General features: G+C 36.4%; 1 protein-coding gene and 1 long non-coding RNA gene across 4 annotated transcripts; both read right to left on the reverse strand.

Annotated features, from left to right (window-relative positions):
* Positions 1-4,559: 4,559 nt before the first annotated feature.
* LOC107865193 lies at positions 4,560-21,290 on the reverse strand. 3 transcript variants are annotated; one of them, XM_016711525.2, is made up of 3 exons: positions 21,080-21,290; positions 8,532-8,814; positions 4,560-5,582 (listed from the first exon to the last, which is right to left on the reverse strand). In XM_016711525.2, the coding sequence occupies exons 2-3, from the start codon at positions 8,792-8,794 to the stop codon at positions 4,865-4,867; spliced, it is 981 nt and encodes a 326-aa protein (XP_016567011.1). In that variant the 5' UTR covers positions 8,795-8,814; positions 21,080-21,290; the 3' UTR covers positions 4,560-4,864. The 3 variants fall into 3 exon arrangements, with proteins under 3 accessions (XP_016567011.1, XP_016567010.1, XP_016567006.1); XM_016711524.2 differs by having other exon boundaries at positions 8,532-8,801; positions 21,080-21,258; XM_016711520.2 differs by lacking the exon at positions 21,080-21,290 and adding an exon at positions 20,106-21,040 and having other exon boundaries at positions 8,532-8,801.
* An 805-nt stretch (positions 21,291-22,095) lies between these two features.
* LOC107865227 lies at positions 22,096-23,329 on the reverse strand. Its single transcript, XR_001672704.2, has 2 exons — positions 23,111-23,329; positions 22,096-22,925 (listed from the first exon to the last, which is right to left on the reverse strand). It is a non-coding gene; the product is annotated as an uncharacterized LOC107865227 (long non-coding RNA).
* Between the last annotated feature and the right edge of the window lie 6 nt (positions 23,330-23,335).

Here is a 23,335-nt window from a genome sequence, read left to right on the forward strand (position 1 = left end):
ACAATTGAATTTTGTGGTGGGGGATAGGGGTAAGGATAGGGGGTGGGGTGGGGGTAGGTGTGGAGTCGGGGTGATAGGGTATTGGGGGCAGGAGACGGGATAGATAATTTTGAGAATTGTATGAATATTTCAACTTTAAAGTGAGGTTGAAAGAGAGTTTTGAAAAATATTTTCCTTGCGTTTTGAAGGGAAGTCATTTTCCTTAGATTTAAGAAAAATAAATTGGTTTGAAAAACATTTTTCAAAATATATAAGCTAACCAACCATACGAAAACTGAAAAACATTTTCTGAAAAATGTTTTCCTTCATACCAAACACACCCTAATAGGTTTCTCATTTGTGTAATCTAAATGAAGTGAATAACCTAAATAAAATGTTTTGTTATGTATTAGCTAGTGCCCAAAAAAATGAAGAGGAATATATGCCTCAGATCTCACTTATTATTATTTGCATACACTCTATCCTCCTCAGACCTCATTCTGACAGACGACACTCTTATATGTTACTCTATTATTTTTTGTTGAGGGGATCAACACCTGAAAATATAAGTGGTTTATACGTGTATATCAAATATTTATTCACGTCTCTATTGAGAAAGTGCTCATCGGCAAGGCTGTACTCAAATACAACTTTAAAAACATAAATATCCTCAACTATTGAATTAAATATTCAAAACAGACATGTAAACTTAATATCAAATACTCCTAACTTAAGAAAATGTTTCTAGCTATTCCTTTTTGGCCCATCATAAAATAAGATGGCAGCTCATTGTCACCCTTGTATACATAAGTACTCTTACAACTTACAGGAGTATGATTGTACCAAAACTACTTACAGGAGTATGATTATATCAAAACTAAAGGGTGCTCAACAAGCAACAATACAATTTTTACAATTAAAGAACAAAAGAACACATATGTTGGAGAACTTCCTGCTATTGTTGCTCTGACTTTCGGCAATACTTTTTTTCAATTTCAGTACTTCTATCTAAACACTTAACTGTTTAATTTATAAGCACTTATTTTAAACTTTTAATCATTTAAGCTAAAAAACTATTTTTTTTAATTCTATCCAAACGGGATCTTAATGAAAAACAAAATAAGTATTTTCAGATAATAGTAAATACACGTTTAAAGCAACAATTAATTGAAAATGAAGGAAAAAACGACGAGATGTTTGAAGTAGAAAAAAATGTTTTTATTTTAAAAAAAGAAATTGACATAAGTTTTTCCTTCAAACTAGTCCAAAGACTTATTCTTTCGCTTACTGGATGTCGCGACGATCTTCTCAACATCTGTTATGGATGAACCATCCTGAAGTTCAACTTTCATTTTGGACCCTGTTCTATTTCTTTTCCTCTTTTTCGAGTCCAACAAAGAAGTGATCGCAACTGTTGATACTGGAGTAGCAGGATTAGTTGAAGGATCATCTAAAACTATTTCAGATGAAACTATTACATCTGTTTTATTATCTTTATTGGTATTACCCCCTGAAGCATCAAATCGGGTTGCTGATATAGTCGGGTCAACTCTTGGGAGTTTTTGGTTTGGCAGGATATAGGTTGCTCATACAGCCTCTTGGGGTTCCTCTCTTTACATTCCGATGTGAACAGAAATGACAACTACAACATAGTTCTTGGGGATAATACCAGATGTCTTGCGGTTCTGTCGTGCTTTTCTTTTTTTCTTTCTCAATCCGTTCTGTACAGTTGTGCTGTGCAGTTGTAGCCAGCCTGAAGGATAGAATAACACCTGCAATTATCAATTATAAGTTAGTATGCAAGCCTACAAGAAGAGATGAAAAGTCGACAATGACTCATTCAACATGAAAGAGGCCAAAACTCAAAACAGTAATAAACTTTAAGGAGAACAAAGCAACTCCATCCATACATTGTGATTTAAAATAGGAGAAATCAGAAGGAATAAGTAAAACCAATGTTACGTGCTCAGGAGTATTCTACTTCTTGACGATGGTTTATGTACTCTTGCCTTTTCCAGGCAAATTCTGAACTATTCTGGGGTACTATACTCACCGTACAAAGGCAGGATTACGTATCCTTGTTTCTTCTCAAGTATTGGATGGGAAGACAAGAGACTAGTTTCTTGATCACAATTAAGCTGTACTCACAAATGAACTACAAATAGCACGATGAAATTGCAGCTGATTCGCAAAAATGTTGTTCCTGCAAAACAACATGCCGATTGCGCGTACTATGTGTAATGATTCCCCCATTCACGATAAATAAAAAGAGAAAAAGAAAAGTCATTCCATTTCGACAAAAGACCCACACCCAAGTTCCATAGCTTTTGGTTCGCTATCCCGATCATGATTTTTCTACCCCCAGAGGGAAAGGTATTTCCCTTTTGGGCTGGTTGTGGGCGAGGAGAGATTCGAACTGACATCCTAAGGTGTTGGAGCAGAAGGGAAGGAAGCAAGACTCAAAAAAGATAGGACTTTAGTACCATCCTGTGGGTGATGGCCGATTTGGGGAGAGAGAAACTTCGGATTCCTTGAGAATATTATCACCAACACAATACAAAAGGTTACAGAAAATTGCATTAACACTTTGTACTTTTGGTGTAAAGAAGAGGGTATAGAAGAGGTAGAACAGTTAGCAGATTTGTTAGGGCCCTGCAACTATGGTATCAGCTTGTAACTTTACGGAGATATCCAGCATACCCTTAATGCTGAAGAATACACCTTTACCGTTATCGAGAAAAAAAAAGATATTCAACACACAGCAAACAATTAATAAATGAATTAAATCAAACTAAAATAATATCTAACATGACATGAGACGATCAGACCAACCTACAACTTCTTTAGTTTGTAAAGAATGTCCATTAAAAAATAGCTTAATCCTGGAAATTAACATACACCTTCTAGTACAACAATTCACAACTTCACGCTATATACGGACAAATTCCATCAAAGTGTCACGATTGGCATCCAGGGTAACTAGCAAGCTGCGGTACATGTTTTTTGTAATTCTAGACATAAGTTGGACCATGCCTAATTTCATGATTGAGTTCTTACAAGGCTGGAACAAACAGAGGCTTAGTAAGACAAAATGGTAATATGCACAGAGAAATCTGGGCAATTAAGTGAGGAACAAGAGCACATATTTTATTGTAGCAAGTATAATTCAAATGTTTTAACGAACTAAGCAGAAGAAAATGTTTTATGCTTAAATTATGAAAACCAAAATCAAACTGCAAGGCAGGTTTGTGCAGTCTTCTGCCAAATCTAAATTAGTTTTTCTTGTATGGAAAAAATGAGGTCACCTTCTTCCACATTTCAAGCCCCCCCTCTTGGCTTATTTTTGGAGCACAATAAATTCCTATGGGTACAGGTGATTATCAACTTCTTTATTTGTAGGAAATCTCCAGCTTCTTCTTCATCTTTTTTTTTTTGTGTGTGTAGGCGGGTTGGAGGGGGTTGCCTTTTTCACAACATATCAGAGAAGGAAAAGACAATGTTTAAATTCAAAAAAAAAAAAAAATCTCGAAGGGCAAATCAAATTTCCTTTATTGTGTGTTTACTTGGGAAAATGCTCAACTGTATTTTAATTTTCAAAATCAGCTTCACTATATCCACAGCTGAACAATATTTACATTTCATGAACTCCAAACAAACCTATTCAGGTTGCACCCGGTGAATTCAAGAAGAACAAGTTGATAAGTTCAACAAAGCAAGAGCTAACCAGTTCAGAAATCAACAGAATATATACATACAAATTACTATGTCAAACATTTAAGACTATCTGCGTACATAGTCGATAAAACATAAACCAATCCTCAAATTAAGTAAAAAGTTAATTCCCTGGACCCATACCTTTAGCTCATTCAGGGACATGTTCAGTATCTGAGAGGGATCCAACTCCCCTTTCAGAAGACGGCATGCTAAGAGTGAGGTGTTCTGGCAATAAATTTACAACAAAGGAAAACTGGAGTATTAGAAGGTAAATACATACCTACATAGAAAATTAGAAGAAAATTAAATAAACTCCATGCTCATACCCCCATTCCCTTAAAAAAGCTACTCACCTTAAGATTGAATGTTAACTGCCTCATCTTCTAATTGTACTTCTGAAAATCAGATGAGAGGGCCTCACGTGCAGCTTTCTCTAGAGAGGCAACAGCAGGGACAACACCGTCTGGCCATTGGAACACATCACCCTGAAAATATGTGGTATATATGGCATACATGTATATCAAGTATTTGGTGACGTCTTTATTGAGAAAGTGCTCATTGGTAAGAATGTACACAAATGCGCCTATAAAAACTTGTATAGCAAGTATTTCGGATTTGTTGACGTCTCTGTTGAGAGAAAGTGCTCATTGGTAAGGTTGTAACATTGCTATGTGCAAGTCTTTAAAAGCTAAGTTGCTTGGACTCTTCAAAAATGTCCATGAGTGCGTTCCGGATCCTCAAAAAATAGTATATTTTTGAAGGATCCGACACGGGTTCAGCAACATTTTTGAAGAGTCCAGCAACTTAGTTTAAAAGTATCATTATAAAGACTAATAAGAGAGTCGAAACCGCTACATCATACAATATTCGTAAAATATTCCTAGCACAAAAATAAATACCTTATAACTAACCAAGTAGCTTGAAAATACTAATATAGTGTACAAGTCAAAAATATCCTCAACTAATTAAATTAAATAACCAAAAAAGACATGTAAACTTAACATCAAATACTCCTAGCTTAAGAAATGTTTCTAGCTATTCCTTTTTGGCCCATCTAGAAATGGTAATGCAGTTCATTGCCACCCTTGCATACATAAGTACTCTTACAACTTGCAGGAGTATGATTGTATCAACACTAAAGGGTCAACAGGCAACAATACAATTCTTACAATTAAAGAACAAAAGGAACAGATATGTTGGGGAACTTCCTGCTATTCCCACTCTGACTTTCCGCAATTTCCTTCAAACTAGTCCAAGAATTCTTCTTTCGCTTATTGGATGTCGCGAAGGTCTTCTCAGCATTTGTTATGGAAGAAACATCCAGAGGTTCAACTTTTTTCTTGGACCCTGTTCTATTTCTTTTCCTCTTTTTCGAGTCCAACAGAGAAGTAATTGGAGTAGCAGGACTAGCCATAGGATCATCTAAAACTATTTCAGATGAAACTATTACATCTGTCTCATTAATTTCATCGGTATTACCCCCTGAGACATCAAACTGTTGATCGGACTTTTGGGTTGCTGATTCAGTAGTGCCAACTCTTGCCTTATTGATACTAGTCACTAACGTATCCAAATGTTCAGACTTTTGCTTTGCTGATTTAGTAGGACCAACTTTTGCCTTATCAATACATGTATCCAACTGTTCAGACTTTCGAATTGCTGATATAGTAGGGTCAACTCTTGAAGTTTTTGGTTTGGCAAGATATAGGTCGTTCAAATAGCCTCTTCGGGTTCCTCTCTTTACATTCCGGTGTGAGCAGAAATGACACTCATATACAACATAGTTCTTTGGGGGAATACCAGACATCTTGCGGTTCTTTCGTGCTTTTCTTTTGTTCTTCTCAATCCGTGTTGTACAGTTGTAGCCAGCCTGAAGGATAGACTCACACCTGCGAATTATCAATTATAAGTTGGTATGCAAGCCTACAAGAAGAGATGAAAAGTCGACGATAACTCATTCAACATGAAAGAGGCCAAAACTTGAAACAATTATAAATTTTAAGCAGAACAAAGTAACTCCATCCATACATTGTGATTTAAAATTGGAGAAAACAGAAGGAACAACTAAAAACAATGTTACGTGCTCAGGAGTAATCTACTTCTTGACGATGGTTTATGTAGTTGGCCTTTTCCAGGGTACTGTCTTCACCGGACAAAGGCACCTCCCAATCCTGGTTAAACATTAAAATATGTCTCTGTCACTAAATATCACTTCATGATCTGATTGGAGTATGCAGGATTACTTATCCTTGTTTCTTCTCAAGTATTGGATGGGAAGACAAGAGACTAGTTTCTTGATGACAATTAAGTTGTGCTCACAAACAAACTACAAATAGCACGATGAAATTACTGCTGATTCGCAAAAATGTTGCTGTGTATCACCTTGACCACGAGGCTTTCATTTTAAAAAAAGCATAGTTATCATCACAAACATTGGAAATCAAGAGTAGAATACTAGTGTGCAGCACAATTGTCAAAGATATTCATGACAGTAACTCATCATGACTCGAGGATCTCCACTAAATTATGTGCAGTGGAAATCATGGTGCCTAGCAAGAGAAAACAAGGAAATACTTTAAGGAGCATATGCAACACATTCACTGCTACAACTAGATAAATACAATTCCAACAAGATAACTACATAGCACAACTTGTGTTGCTGCAAGTCCTCTATATTCAGAGAAAGCTTTCAGGCATATCATCCCTTTTTTTAAACGAAACCATTCATATGCATCTTATTTTCATTATTATTTATGAATTATGCCCAACCTTTTAAAATTCTACTACACACTATTAAACATAATTCTTATGCACCCTGCAAAACAATCCCGGTTCATATAACACCAAAATATCAGCACAAATCTGTATACATGTCAAAAATCATTAATAAAAGCAATTCCGGGATAACTAAAATTGGCATTAGTAATACACCCTATTCAACATTATTCTTATACACCCAACCAAACGACCCCGATTCATATAACACCACAATATCAGCTGATATATCAAAATCTTGATAAAATCAAGATAACTCTAGCCAAAAACTTTTAAAGAGCTCAAACCTTTGACAAGTAAACGAATAGAAGCTTCTCCACTAGCCCATATAGCAATATTCTTGATGTGATCCAATTTCAACATCGACTTTCCATGTACATGAGTTTGTTTCTGTTGCCGACTAATACTTCTCTTAACGTAATTGAAACAGGTGTTGTACCAATCCCTTTATTTTTGGATGATTTCTTGCCCATTATTATTATTCTACTTCAAAGTTGCATTTACACACTGAAGGAAGATGTTAGTTTTAAATACACCAAACTAAACCACAACAACAACAACAACAAACCCAGTGTATTCCCACATAGTGAGGTCAGCGGAGGGTAAGATGTACGCAGTCCATACCACTACCTCCGAAGAAGTAGCAAGGCTGTTTCCGATAGACCCCCGGCTCAAGATAAGATAAGTAATCACAACCGTACAAAACGCATGGAATAAGATGGCAAGACATAAAAACGCCCCTACAATGGAAAGTAAACAAAGAATAGTAGGCACTCGTAATACAGCATACAACAAGGTAGCCTAACAGGAGTAATACACCAAACAGGTAATGCCCTACCCTACCTACCCTAATAGTCACTAGCCTTCTATCCTAATACGCGTCCTCCAGCTCTTCCTATCTAGGGTCATGTCCTCAGTAAGCTGTAACTGCTTCATATTCCGCCTAATAACCTCTCTCCAATATTTCTTTGGCCTACCCTTGCCCCGCTTGAAATCATCCAAAGCAAGCCTCTCACGCCTACGAACTGGTGCATCTATGCCCCTCTTCATCACGTGTCCGAACCATCTCAAACAGACCTCCCGCATCTTGTCCTCCACCGAAGCCACTCCAACCCTCTCCCCCCTAGTAAGACCACACATCCAACGTAAGACCCGCATTTCCGCCACCTTTAATTTTTGAATATGAGAGTTCTTGACTGGCCAACACTCCGCTCCATACAATATGGCAGGACGGACTGCCACCCTGTAAAATTTGCCTTTAAGCTTGGGCGGCACTTTCTTATCACACAACACCCACGAGGCGAGCTTCCACTTCATCCATCCCGCCCCAATCCGATGAGAGACATCCTCGTCAATCTCACCATTCCCCTGAATCATGGACCCGAGGTACTTGAAACCATCCCTCTTACATACCACCTGAGAATCCAACCTTACTACTACCTCGTCCTGCTCCCTCGAGCCATTAAACTTACATTCCAAATATTCGGTCTTGCTCCTACTCAACCTGAACCCTTTAGACTCAAGGGTCTGTCTCCACACCTCTAATTTATTATTCACACCTCCCCGGGTCTCGTCAATCAAAACCACATCGTCCGCAAAAAGCATACACCAGGGCACCTCTCCTTGGATACATCGCGTCAACACCTCCATAACCAAAGCAAACAAAAACGGGCTAAGAGTAGATCCCTGATGCAATCCTGTCAAGACCGGGAAATGCTCTGAATCTCCTCCCGCCGTCCTCACCTGGGTCTTAGCTCCATCATACATGTCCTTAATTGCTCTGATATACACCAAACTAAACCATTCATTAAAAATAATCTCAACATAACTACTACCAACATTATCAATACACCCTATTCGGCATTATTCTTATACATCCTACCAAACGAACCCTATTCATATAACACCACAATATCAAGCATATTCACACTGCTCTTATACACCCAGCAAAATACCAGCCGATTCATATAACATCACAATATCAATACAAGTCTGTATACATGACAACAATCATTAACAAAAGCAAGAAAAATCAAACCAAATTTTCTTTAAAAACCTCAAACCTTTGACAAGTAAATAAGGAAGGATCAGGAAGAACACCCAAAGACTCGGCTGATGCAGCTAATCTCTGACCAAAAAACGCACCAAGTGAAGGAATAGAAGCTTCACCACTAGCCCATGTAGCAAGATTCTTTATATGCTCCAATTTCAGCATCGATTTCGCATTAACGTGAATTTGTTTTTTCTTGCCATCAAATTCTTCTCTTAATGTAATTGAACCAAGTGTTGTACCATCTCCTTTCTTTCTTGATGATTTCTTACCCATTATGGTGCTGTAGTAGAATGCTACAAAGAATTAATCTGGAGCCTTGAGTCAAGAACTTAGAGGGAAGGAAAGAAAAATGTAAGCAAAATAACCGTCAAACATAATTATAGTACAAGATCAATATTCACACAACAATAAGGGACTCGCTTAGAATAACAACCAAAATAAGATGTATAACTAAGTTTCGGAAATTCTTCACTTTTGATGCCACATCGGTGTCAAAATCTCCAAAAATACACTACTTTTGGAGAATCTGGCACGCACCCGTTGACAATTTTGAAGAGTCCAAGCAACATAGATAACTAATACTTACATCAGTTATACATAGGTTAAAAAATATTCCTGCCAAATAAAAGACATTATAAAACACAAGGGATTTCGATATATATGTTTTTTTTTCAAATTCTACCAACATTTTCCTTTCAAAATGTAGTAGTGCTCGCGCGCATTTAAAATATCTAAATCTAAACGAAATCGTATGAATATAGTATCTGATTTTAACTACTGGATGTGCATGTATGTATGTGAAGACATCAATTTTAACCATACAATATCTAAATAAAACAGATATCGGGTGAATATAATATTTGATTTTAACCATATTTGTTTTCTAACAGAAACTGAATTAATGTATGTGCGCAAGAGAAGTGTATTTTGTATGTATGAGAAGATCAACACCTTGATGATTTATCGAAAATAATCTGTACCTCACCTTTGAGGTAGAGGTAAGGTTTGCATATCCTCTACCCTCCTCAGACCTCACTTTGTCAGACAGACACTTTGTATGTTACTCTATTATTGTTTGATGAGGGGATCAACACTTGAAAATATGTATGTTACTCTATTATTGTTTGTTGAGGGGATCAACACTTGACAATATATGTGGTATATATGTCATACATATATATCAGGTATTTGTTGACGTCTTTATTTGAGAAGGCGCTCATTGGTAAGGTTGTACACAAATACAATTACATAAGTATATAACATCACTATGCGCAAGTCTTTAAAAGTATCACTATAAAGAGTAATAAGGGAGTCAAAACTGCTATATCAAACAATATTCTTAAAATATTCGTAGCACAAAAATACCTTATAACTAACCAATACTCTTCCTATAGTACACAAGTCAAAAATATCCTCAACTAATTAAATTAAATACCCAAAACAGACATGTAAACTTAACGTCAAATACTCTTAATTTAAGAAAATGTTTCTAGCTATTCCTTTTTGGCCCATCTAGAAATGGCAATGCAGCTCATTGCCACCCTTGCATACATAAGTACTCTCACACTTGCAGGAGTATGATTGTATCAAGAAGCAACAATACAATTCTTACAATTAAAGAACAAAAGGAACAAATATATTGGAGAACTTTCTGCTATTGCTACTCTGATTTTCAGCGATTTCCTTCAAACTAGTCCAAGACTTATTCTTTCGCTTACTAGATGTCGCAACGGTCTTCTCAGCATTTGTCGTGGACGAACCATCCTGACTTCTTGGACCCTGTTCTATTTCTTTTCTTTTTTTTCGAGTCCAACAAAGAAGTAACCGCAACTGTTGATACTGGAGTAGTAGGACTAGCCGTAGGACCATCTAAAACGATTTCAGATGAAACTATTACATCCGTCTTATTATCTTTAACGCTGTTACACCCTGAAGCATCAAATTGTTGATCAAACTTTTGGGTTGCTGATTCAGTAGTGACAACTCCTGCCTTATCAATACTAGTCACTAACATATCCAAATGTTCAGGCATTCACATTGTTAATTCAGTATGATCAACTCTTTCTTTATCGATACATGTATCCAAATGTTCAGATTTTTGGGTTACTGATATAGTAGGGTCAACTCTTGAAGTTTTAGGTTTGGCATATAGGTCGTTCATATAGCCTCTTGGGGTTCCTCTCTTTACATTATGTGAGCAGAAATGACACTCATATACAACATAGTTCTTTGGGGGATACCAAACGTCTTACGGTTCTTTCATGTTTTTCTTCTCAATCTATGTTATACAGGCTGGCTCAGCCTGAAGGATAGATTCATACTTGCGAATTATCAATTAATCCCTCCGTCCCATTTTATGTGTCGCCATTTCCTTTTTGATATGCCCCAAAAAGAATGTCAATTTTCCTTATTTGGAAACTAATTAATGACATTAGTCCTATTTTATCCTTACTGGACCCACTTAATAAGAAAAGACAATTAAAACATAGACATTAAAGCGACTTTAAGAGGGACAATATTGTAAACATTACAAAGCATCATTTATTTATTAAACTCCATGTCCAGTCAACAGGTAACACATAAAATGGGACGGAGGGAGTATAAGTCAGTATGCAAGCCTAAAAATAACGAGGAAAAGTCGACAATGATTCATTCTGCATGAAAGTGGCCAAAATTCAACGCAAATATATTTTTAAGCAGAATAAAGCAATTCCATACATATATTGTGATCTGAAATAGGAGAAATCACAAGAAAGAAGCAAAAACAACTCTATACACTCGGGAGTTGGCTACTTCTTGATGATGGTGTATATGTTCTGCCTTTTCCAGGCATAAATAGATGTTACCAAAGGCTCAAAAATAGCACAAAAAGTTTGGTTGTATTTAGGATGCTATGTCCAAAGGATATCTACCGCATAAAGGTAAGTACTCAAAAAACACACGAATGATCTTTCAGAATCCCAGAGATAAAAAAACATCAACTAGGTATACTAAGATGAGACCAAGTTATGTTTTTGTTTTCTTCATGCCATAAGTGATATCAACTAGTTGGCTATAACCTGCCCCTGGAACTTTGGTCTAATTGTACGGGTGTAGCTCATGATGTGTGGGCGTGAGCACATCATGGATTTGGATCCTGCTATAGACAAAAGCACTGTATTACAATGGAGAGGGGTAGATGAACGATCTCATTATTCACTGGGTTCTGAAACGTGCATCACTAGTCTTGGAGGATTTCCTAATATTTTTTTTTAAAAAAAGTTAGTTACAACATCATTGTTCTGGTTATACTTAGGCAAGAAACTTGATGGAGCGCTCACTGAGAATTCCATGAGGATCATTGGAACTTCTCTTGTGGAGCAGAGAAGAGATCTATTTCTTACCGATCGAATGTCATACAACCTTGAAATTTATTCAAGTAATCGAGTTAACTGGTTCAGTACGTTTCTAGAGAGTGACATTTCATAAAGGAGAAGAGATGAAATTGAACAATACTGTCGGTCCATTCTCTGGAACCAAGCAAACTATTCTTGTTTTCCTGACCTCCACAGTGTTCATATATATTACAAATCTAAAGGATGGCCTAGAGAATGAAGTTGTCAATATGCTAAGAGATGGAGAGATCTTGTGGTATGTGCTAGCTACTCCGATGCAATTCATCATCGAACATCATTTTTGCACTGGCTCGTACAAAGTACTCCGCCATTATTCTGCAAATACGAACGTTCAAATAGCTTTGGCGACAAATATAGTCTACTTCTATTCAGTTCACTCGATTTTGGCAGTAGCTACTTCTCCAGGTTTTAGGCCTACTCATTTTTTTCGACGACCTCAATGCTCATTTCTTTCATTTTACTTGGTTAGTAACCCAAAGTTTTGACCAAAGGAAAGACATCTAAGGCCATTGCTTAACACACAAACTTGACCCCCAAGACAACAATATTATTACAGTTTAATGACGAAAGAAATGTGGTGAAATAGGAAGAAATGATAGTCGACTGATACAGAAGAATGATGTGATCAGAATCCTTCCTGTAGTTTGTGATGGTTGTTTTCTGGGGGCAAAGCCACATGAACGAGAGTATGATAGCTGGAGAATCTCGACCTATTCTATCACCCTTGTTACTTATGCTAATCATCCCCTGCTAATTTTACAATCCTATCAAAAATCTATTCTAGTGTGACTCAGGAGTTCACCAAAGAATATCATGATCAAATAGTACGCTGAAGAATGATTTGTCCATACTAGCATGTACTGACCACATATATAAAAAACATGTAGCTGAGAAACCCAATTCAAATAACACTTTTTGATATTTTTTAATCCATACATACGTACGTATCATACTTCCAATTCAACTAGCATTTATTACAACAACATACCCAATGGAGTCTGGCGATGGGTAACTTAGAGTGTATGCAACCCTTAACCCTAAATAGCAAAGAGGATGTTTCTGATAGACCCTCAGCTCAAGAAGAAGCAATCTAGAAAGAGAATAAATGGAAGTGATGCATAACAAACCATTTTAAACAGTAACAACAGCAAAATAATTTAATAATCGACATGCAAGGAACAATAGATATAACAGAAATTGAAGGATAAGAAATTACAACAACAATACTAACAATATACAACACCATGAACGGAAGGACAAGAAATTAAATGAGGAATACTATGACTACTAGTACCTACTAACCTCCTATCCTAATTAGTATCCTCCACACGCTTCTCTTTAAGTTCATATGCTCGGTAAGCTGAAACTGCACCATGTCCTGTCTAAACACTAGGACATGTGTGCATCTACATCTCATTTTTCATATGTACGAACCATCTCAGCTCACTTCATGTGTCCCGTCCACCGAAATCACTCCTACCTTCTGCCAAGTACACTCATTTCTAATCATATCTCTCCTACTATACCCACACATTTATTAGTGAACCAATATCCATTTTTTAAGCAGTCACACAATTAACAAAGTCTGCATTCATGAATTCAAGATAAAATACAACATACCCAGTGAAATCACATAAGTGGGGTCTTACCTACGCTCAGCTCAAGTACAGCAAATTAAAGCAGTTACAAAAATTTTTCTGAAAAACCTCAAACATTTGACAAGTAAATAAGGAAGGATCAATAGGAACACTCAAAGACTTAATTAATCTCTGATAAAAAAATGCACCAAATGAAGGAATAGAAGCTTCACCACTAGCCCATGTAGCAAGATTCTTTATATGCTATTTCAGCATCAATTTCGCATTAACATGAATTTGTTTCTTCTTATCACCTAACTCTTCTCTTAATGTAATTGAAACAGGTGTTGTACCACCTTCTTTCTTTCTTGATGATTTCTTACCCATTATGGTGTTATATTAGAATGCTACAAAAAATTAATCTCAAGTGTTGAGTCAAAAATATATGAGAAAAAATATGTAAACAAATAGCTCTCAACCATAATTATAGTACAAGATGTCAAGAACAATATTCACACAACAAAAGGGACTCGCTTAGATAACACCCACATAGGATGCATAACTAACTAAGTTGCACAGACTCTTCACTTTTGATACCGCACTCATGTCGAAATCTCCAAAAATACTACTTCTGAAGAATCTGACACACATATAATATTTTTGAAGAGCCCGCGCAACATACATAACTAATACGCGCAACATTTCTGGGCATTTCCCGGTCTTGACAGGGTTGCACCAGGGATCAACACTTAGTCCGTTTTTATTTGTCGTGGTGATGGATGTGTTGACGTGGAGTATACAAGGCGAGGTGCCTTGGTGTATGTTTTTTGCGGATGATGTAGTTTTGATTAATGAGTCGCGGCAAGATGTTAATGATAAGCTGTAGGTTTGGAGACAAACCCTGGAGTCTAAAGGTTTCAGATTGAGTAGGACCAAAACGGAGTATTTGGAGTGCAAGTTTAGTGACTTGAGGCAAGAGGATGAGGTGGTAGTGAAGTTGGACTCTCAGCCGATTTGCAAGAGGGATAGTTTTAAGTATTTTGGGTCTACGATTCAGGGGAATGGAGAGATAGATGAGGATGTCTCTCATCGTATTGGGGCTGGTTGGATGCAATGGAGGCTCGCTTCGGAAATTTTATGCGATAAGAAGATGCATCCCAAGATTAAAGGCAAATTCTATAGAGTTGTTGTCCGTCCGACTATGTTGTATGGAGCGGAGTGTTAGCCGATTAAGAATTCTCATTTCCAAAAGTTGAAGGTGGCGGAAATGAGGATGTTGCGTTGGATGTGTGGATTTACAAGGCCTGACAGAGTTAGGAATGAAATTATTCGGGAGAAGGTGGGAGTAGTGTCGGTGGAGGATAAAATGCGGGAAGTGAGGTTGAGATGGGTTGGTCATGTGATGAGGAGAGGCATGGATGCCCCAATTTGTAGGTGTGAGAAGTTAGCCTTGGATGGTTTCAAGCAAGATAGGGGTAGACCAAGGAAATACGGGAGAGAAGTGATTAAACGTGACATGGAGCAGTTACAGCTCACTAAGGACATGACCCTAGATAGGAAGGTTTGGAGGAAAAACACTAGGATAGAGTGGTAAGGTGGGTGGATGAATCGTAGCCAGTAGTTAGGAGGGCTTTGGTGTCCTTTGTTTGGTAATGAACAATATTTTTGTGGATGTTGTACCTATGTTAATTTTATCATGTTTCATGCTCTTGATGTGTTTTGTATATTGTCCTTTGTCTTGAGACGGAGGTCTATCGGAAATAGCCTCTCTGCTTCTTTAGAGGTAGTGGTATGGACTGCACACATTCTACCCTCCCCAGACCCCACTAGGTAGGAATATATTGGGTTTGTTGTTGTTGTTGTTGTCCCTTTTGTTGTGTGAATATTGTTCTTTACATCTTGTACTATAATGGTTGAGAGCTATTTGTTTACATTTTTCTTTCCTTCCCCCTCTGTTCTTGACTCAAGATTAATTTTTTGTAGCATTTTACAATAGCACCATAACAGGTAAGAAATCACCAAGAAAGAAAAGAGGTGGTACAACACCTGTTTCAATTACATTAAAAGAGTAATTAGGTGGCAAAAAGAAACTCATGTTAATGCGAAATCGATGCTGAAATTGGAGCATATAAAGAATCTTGCTACATGGGCTAGTGGTGAAGCTTCTATTCTTTCACTTTATGCCTTTTTTGGTCAGAGATTAGCTGCATCAGCTGAGTCTTTGGTGTTCCTCTTCTTATTGACTTGTCAAAGGTTTAAATTTTTTCAATTTTTTTCCATAACTACTTAATTTGTTGTACTTGAGCGTAGGTAAGATCCCACTTGCGTGATTTCACTAGGTATATTGTTGTATTTTCTCTTGCATCCATGAATACAAACTTCGTTAATTTTGTGAGGACTTGAAAAATGGATATTGGTTAACTAATGAATGAGGGTATAGTAGGAGAGATAAGATTAGAAATGAGTATATTCGGGATAATGCATGAGTGATTTCGGTGGACGAGATGCATGAAGTGAGGCTAAGATGGTTTGTACATGTGAAAAGGACGTAGATGAGCGCATGCCCTAGTGTGGAGCTGTGAGAGGTTGGCCACGGATGGGTTCAAGAAAGCAATAGGTAAGCCTAAGGAGTATGGGAGAAAGGTAATTAGATAGGACATAGTGTAGTTTCAGCTTACCGAACGCATCACCTTAGGAAGAAGTTTGTGGAGGATACAAACTTGGGTAGGAGGTTAGTAGATAATAATGTGTTGTCTTGCTATTTGTTCATACTAATCGTCGTAGTAATGCTCATGTAATTTCTTGTCCTTCAATTCATGTTGCTATATGTTTGTAGTATTGCTTTGGTAATTTTTTATCCTTCAATTTCCATTACTACATGTTTCTTGCACTTCTATTATTGAATTATTTTGCTATAATTACTGCTCAAAATGCTTTGTTATGCATTCACTTTCGTTTTACTCTATTTGTGGACTATTTTTTCTTAAGTTGAGGGCCTATTGGAAGCATCCTCTCTACTATGTAGAGGTAAGGTTTGTGTACACTCTCCCCTCCCCAAACTCCACTTTGTGGGGCTACACTGGGTATGTTGTTGTAATAGGTGCGTTATTTGAATTGGAAGTGTGATAGGTATGGATTAAAAATACCAAGAACTATTATTTGTGGGCTTCGAAGCTCCATGTTCTTTAAAAATGGCACGTTATTTGAATTTGAATGTGTTGTTGTAATAGGTGCGTTATTTGAATTGGAAGTGTAATATTTGATCATGAAAGAACTCCTGAGCCACAAAAATGGATTTTTGATATGATTGTAAAACTATCATAGGATGATTAACATAACAAGGGTGATAGAATGGGTTGAGATTCTCCGATTATCATACTCTCGTTCACATATCTGTGCCCCCAGATAACAAAACCATCACAGGCTACTTTTGCACCGGGAAGGATTTTGATCACATGATTCTTCTATATCAGTTGGCTATCCTCTTTCACCACATTTCCTTCGTCATCAAACTGTAATAATGTTGTTGTCTCATGGGTCAAGTTTGTGAGTTTAGCAATGGCCTCAGATGTCTTGCCTTTGATCAAAACTTTGGGATGCTAACCAAGTAAAATGAAGGAAATACATTGAGCTCGTCTTAAAAAAATGAGTACGCTTAAAGCCAGGAGAAATAACTACTGCCAAAATCAAGTAGGCTGAATAGAAGTAGGCGGCATTTGTCGCCAAAGCTATCAGAACATCTATATTTGCAGAACAATGGTGGAGTGCTTTGTACAAACCAGTGTCAAAATGATGCCCGATGATGAATTGCATCGGAGTAGCTTAGCACACACCACAAGATCTCTCCAACTCCTAGCATGTTGACAACTTCAAACTCTAGGCCATCCTTTAGATGTGGAATATATATAAACATTATGGAGGTTAGAAAAACAGGAATAGTTTGGCTAGGTTCCATAAAATGGACTGACAGTACTATTAAATTTCATCTCTTCTCCTTCCGAAAATGTCGCTCACTTGAACCATACTGAACTAGTTAACTCGATTACTTGAATAAAGTTCAAGCTCCTATGAAATCTGATTGATAAGAGAAGAATATCTTCTCTTCCCCACAAGAAAAGTTCCATAAATCCTCATGGAATTGCCAGTGAGAACTCCATCAAGTCTCCTGCCGAAGTATAACCAAAATAAAGATGTTGTAACCAACTCTTTTTTTTTTTATATTGGGGAAATCCTCCAAGGCCAGTAATGCATGTTTCAAAACTTAGTGAATAATGAGATCGTCCATCTACCCCTCTCCCAGTAATACCATGCTTTTGTCTATAGCAGGATCCAAATCCATGATGTGCGCCACACCCACACATCATGCACTACACTCGTACAACTAGACCAAAGTCCCAGGGACAGGTTATAGCCAACTAGTAGGTATCACTTATATGGCTTCTTGCTTTCATTGTATTCTAAGCTTAGCTAAACCCGTATGGATTTCTAAAGTTTGCACGAATAACTAAATGAATACAGAAAGCTAAAAACATAACTTTTTTATGAAGAAAACAATAACATAACTTGGTCTCATCTTATTATACCTAGTAGATATTTTTTTATCTCTGGGATGAAAGATCATTCGTGTGTTTTTTGAGTACTTAACGTTTTTGTGGTATATAATATCCTTCAGACATAGCATCCTGAATACAAAATTTTCTGTGCTATTTTTGAGCCTCTAGTAACAGTTATTTATGCCTGGAAAGACAAAACACATAAACCATCATCATGAAGTAGCCAATTCCTAAGAGTATAGAGTTGTTTTTACTTCTTCCCTGTGATTTCTCCTATTTCAGATCACAATGCATGTGTGGAGTTGCTTTATTCTGTTTAAAAAAATATATTTACTTTGAATTTTGGCCACTTTCATGTTGAATGCGTCATCGTCGACTTTTCATATCTATTTTTAGGCTTGCCTACTAACTTTTAATTGATAATTCGTAGGTGTGAATCTGTCCTTTAGGCTGGCTACAACTGTACAACACGAATTGAGAAGAACAAAAGAAAAGCACGAAAGAACCGCAAGACATCTTGTATTACCCTGAAGAACTATGTTGTATATAAGTGTCATTTCTGCTCACATCAGAATGTAAAGAAAGGAACCTCAAAGAGGCTATATGAACGACCTATATCCTGCCAAACCAAAAACTCCAAGAGTTGACCCTACTATATTAGCAACCCAAAAGTCGGAATAGTTGGATACATGTATCAATAAGGCAAGAGTTGATCCTATTGAATCAGCAATGCGAAAGTCTAAACATTTGGATACGTTAGTGACTAGTATCGATAAGGCAAGAGTTAACACTACTGAATCAGCAACCCAAAAGTCCGATTAATAGTGTGATGCTTCAAGGTGTAATACCGATAAAGATAATAAAACAGGTGTACTAGTTTCATCTGAAATAGTTTTAGATCATCCTACAGCTAGTCCTGCTACTCCAGTATCAACAGTTGCGGTCACTTCTTTGTTGGACTCGAAAAAGAGGAAAAGAAATAGAACAGGGTCCAAGAAGAAAGTTGAACCTCAGGATGGTTCATCCACAACACAACAGTGCTGAGAAGACCGTCGTGACATCCAGTAAGCGAAAGAAGTCTTGGACTAGTTTGATGGAAATTGATGAAAGTCAAAGTAGCAATAGCAGGAAGTTCTCCAACATATATTGTTCTTTAATTGTAAGAATTGTATTGCTGCCTATTGAGCTCCCTTTAGTATTGATACAATCATACTCCTGCAAGTTGTAAAAGTACTTATGTATGTAAGGGTAGCAATGAGCTGCATTGCCATTTCTAGATAGGCAAAAAAGGAATAGCTAGAAACATTTTCTTAAGCTAGGAGTTCTTGACGTTTACATGTCTTTTGGGGCATTTAATTCAATATTGAGGATATTTTAGACTTAATAGACCATAGGAAGAGTATTTTAAGAATATGTTTAATATAGTTGTTTCGTCTCCCTTATTACTCTTTATAGTGATACTTTTAAAGACTTGCGCACAACGATGTTATATATTTTTATAGTCGTATTTGTGTACAACCTTCCCCATAAGCACTTTCTCAATAGAAACGTTAACAAATAATTGATATACATGTATGACATATATACCACATATATTTTCAAGTGTTGATCCCCTCAACAAACAATAATAGTGTAACATACAAAGTGTCGTCCGATAAAGTAAGGTATGGGATGGTAGAAGGGAGGTCAAGAGAAGTCAGAGGGTACACAGAGGTTACCTCTACCTTAAAGGTGAGGCGAGATAGAGAGATTGTTTTCCATAAATTCTTAAGGTGTTAATCCTCCCATACATACAAAATACACTTCTCCCGCACACATAAATTAATTTAGTTTTTGTTAGAAAACTCATAAGGTTAAAATTAAAATATTATAATCACTTAATATCGATTAGATTTAGAAACTAAATAGTTAAAATTGATATCTTCACATACATACATGCACATCCAGCTCCTCGGATACTATATTCACATGATTTCAGTTAGATTTAGATACTTTATATGCGCAACAAAAACCTTACACAGTCAGCTCTTAATCTCCGTAAATAAGAACCACAAACAACCTTTCTGCCACGAAAATCAGCAGAAGGCATACCACATACATCAATTGCCTTCCATTTACTCGACAGATCTTTCCCATAACAAACTCCATAAACTGGTACCCTCCCTAAGTGATATTGCACGAATTGATTCAACCATTTTCACTAACTAATCTTACACCCCACCAAATCTCCAACTTCAAAGATTCAAACTTTCCACCACAAAACCATTCAACTCACCCAAGTTAACACAACCTAAATAAATCTTACAAACCCAAATGAACTTTCACACTTCCCCAAATCACCACAAAAAGCAAAGGGACAAAAAATAAACAAAGAAAGAACCCCTTTTTAACAATAAAGTTTCAAACTTTCCACCACAAAACCACTCAACACACCCAAAATTAATGCAATCTCAATAAATTCAACAAACCCAAATACACTTTTGAACTTTTAACCCCTTTTTAACAATAATGATACAAACTTTCCACTACAAAACTACTCAACTTAACACAATCTCAACAAATCCAACAACCCCACTTGAACTTTCAATCTTCCAAACTTTCCCAAATCACCACAAGGACAAAGCAACAACGAAAACACCCCTTTTTAACAATAAAGATCCAAACTTTACTCAATACCCATCATTTAATCACACAATACAACCAAAATTTCTTACACAACACTCCAAATCAAGAATCAACAGCTCATAAAAAGGCAAACACTAATCCAGCCTAATAACTAGATTACTTGATTAACAAGGAAAAACAAAAACAACCCACCCAAACCCAAATTGTTACTCCTATATACACACAAAATAAAAAAAAATCCCCAAAAACTTAAAACTATTCAGACTTATCCTAATAATATAAAGTCTAAGATTTGTGATCAATATACACCGAAAAGCTAAGAACAATTCTATTATTTACTATTTATTTATTTATTTATTTAACAGAAAATATTTTATTTATTTACAAAGAGATAAAGATGGGAGGAACCTGAGGTGATTGGAGAAGAAAGCAAAGATTTTTTCTTTTTCTGGAGGGGTTATTATGAATATTACTTTTGGTTCGAAGGTGTGTGGTTTGGTTTTATTGAGAAGGAAAGAAGAAACTGGACCGGTGAACCAGTGGGTTGCCGGCTATCTAGAACCGGGTTCACAAAAAGGATACTTGCTTTCACTTTTGTGCTCGTTTGGTATATAAGACTAATCTCGTTATTCATTTTAATTGAGATGAATATATTTTATATTTGATTGGGATTACTTATTCAAAATTTTAATTTATTTTTAATCTCACTTTTTATCCCCTAAAATATGAAGCAATATTCTGTTTAGTCCATAAAGATTTTTTGTTTTTAATCTCAAATACTTTAATATAATTTCTCATACGTTTATTGTGCAATCAAAAATTTATTAGAGCTTTAGTCATATAATTTCGTAATAATGTGATGCCTTATCTTTTTTTTCTTTAATAAGCGTGGCGTTTGGGTCAGCGTCCGCGCTCTTCACTTATTTCACGAGATACTTATTACCTCTCATCAGCAATGAGTTAGAATAGATGGGAATACATTCACCTAACGTCTTTTCCTTTTAAGTATACACAACATTCTTAATTTGAATATGTTTGAGGTTCTTACTAAGACTAATTCGTATGATGTCTTTTCCTTTTAAGCATACACAACATTCTTAATTTGAATATGTTTGAGGTTCTTACTAAGACTAATTCGTATGATTATAGAATGTGACATATTTTAAATGGTTAACTTGTTTACGTAATAAACATTTAAGAATATACGCACACAAGCAACGGAAACATCTATTGTTTTTAGGGTATGCATCGATTGGTTCAATTTGATTTTATACGTTATTAATTTGGTTTACCAGTTTTTAATTTTTAAATATGCAAAATCAATAACCAATCAATAAGATATCTTTTATCTAATTTCGATTTATCGATTTTTTATCCTTAACGGTTCGATTTTTGATTTAACCAATAAGAAATTTCTCATAAAATAGAAAATTAAAAGTAGTAACAACTAACATAAAAAAAATGAAATTTTAGTTGCCGCCAAAATCCTACACAATGAATTTTAGTTTAAAACTTCAAACCTGAACTAAATATTAGTTCGGAGAAAAACTTAACCCTAGTTGTTGGAAGCTATTGAATGCTTCCTTCTATTGCTACTCTGACTTTCATCAATTTCCTTCAAACCAGTCCAAGACTTCTTCTTTCGCTTACTGGATGTCGCGACGGTCTTCTCAGCATCCGTAACCATCCTGAGATTCAACTTTCTTCTTGGATCCCATTCTATTTCTTTTCCTTTTTTTTGTTCGAGTCCAACAAAAAAGTGGCCGCAATTGTTGATACTGGAGCGGCAGGACTAGCCGTAGGATCATCTAGAACTATTCAGATCAAACTGTTGTATTTTTATCGGTATTACTCTCTTGCATCAAACTGCAGATCAGACGCTTAAGTTGTTGATTTAGTAGTGTCAACTCTTGCCTTATTGATACTAATCACAAATGTATCCAAATGTTCAGACTTTCGCATTGCTGATCCAGTATAATCAACTCTTGCCTTATCGATACATATATCCAACTGTTCAGACTTTCGGGTTGCTGATGTAGTAGAATCAACTCTTGGAGTTTTGGGCTTGGCAGGATATAGGTTGTTCATATAGCCTCTTGGGGTTACTCTCTTTACACTTCGATGTGAGCAGAAAAGACACATACAACACAGTTCTTCGGGGGAATATCAGGTGTCTGGCGATTCTTTCATCTTTTTCTTTTGTTCATCTCAATCTGCGGTACAGTTGTATCCAGCATGAAGGATAGATTCACAACTGCAAAATATCAATTTTAAGTTAGTAGCAAGCATACAAAAAGAGATAAAAAGTTGACAATGACTCATCCAATATGAACGAGGCCAAAACTCGAAACAATTATAAATTCAAGCTGCACAAAGCAACTTCATCCATACACAGATTTAAAATAGGAAATCAGAAGGAATAAGTTAAAAAAATGTTACATGCTCAGGAGTAATCTACTTCTTGACGATGGATTATATACTCTGCTTTTTCCAGGCAAATTCTGAACTGTTCTGAGGTACTGTCTTCACCGTACAAAGGCACGTCCCAACCCTGGTTAACCATTAAAATAGATGCCTCTTTATCACAAATTATCAATTCATGATCTGATTGGAGGGAGTATGCAGGATTACTTATCCTAGATTCTTCTCAAGTATTGGATGGGA

Source organism: Capsicum annuum, chromosome 1, assembly GCF_002878395.1.
Source record: "Capsicum annuum cultivar UCD-10X-F1 chromosome 1, UCD10Xv1.1, whole genome shotgun sequence".
Taxonomy (NCBI): Eukaryota; Viridiplantae; Streptophyta; class Magnoliopsida; order Solanales; family Solanaceae; genus Capsicum; species Capsicum annuum.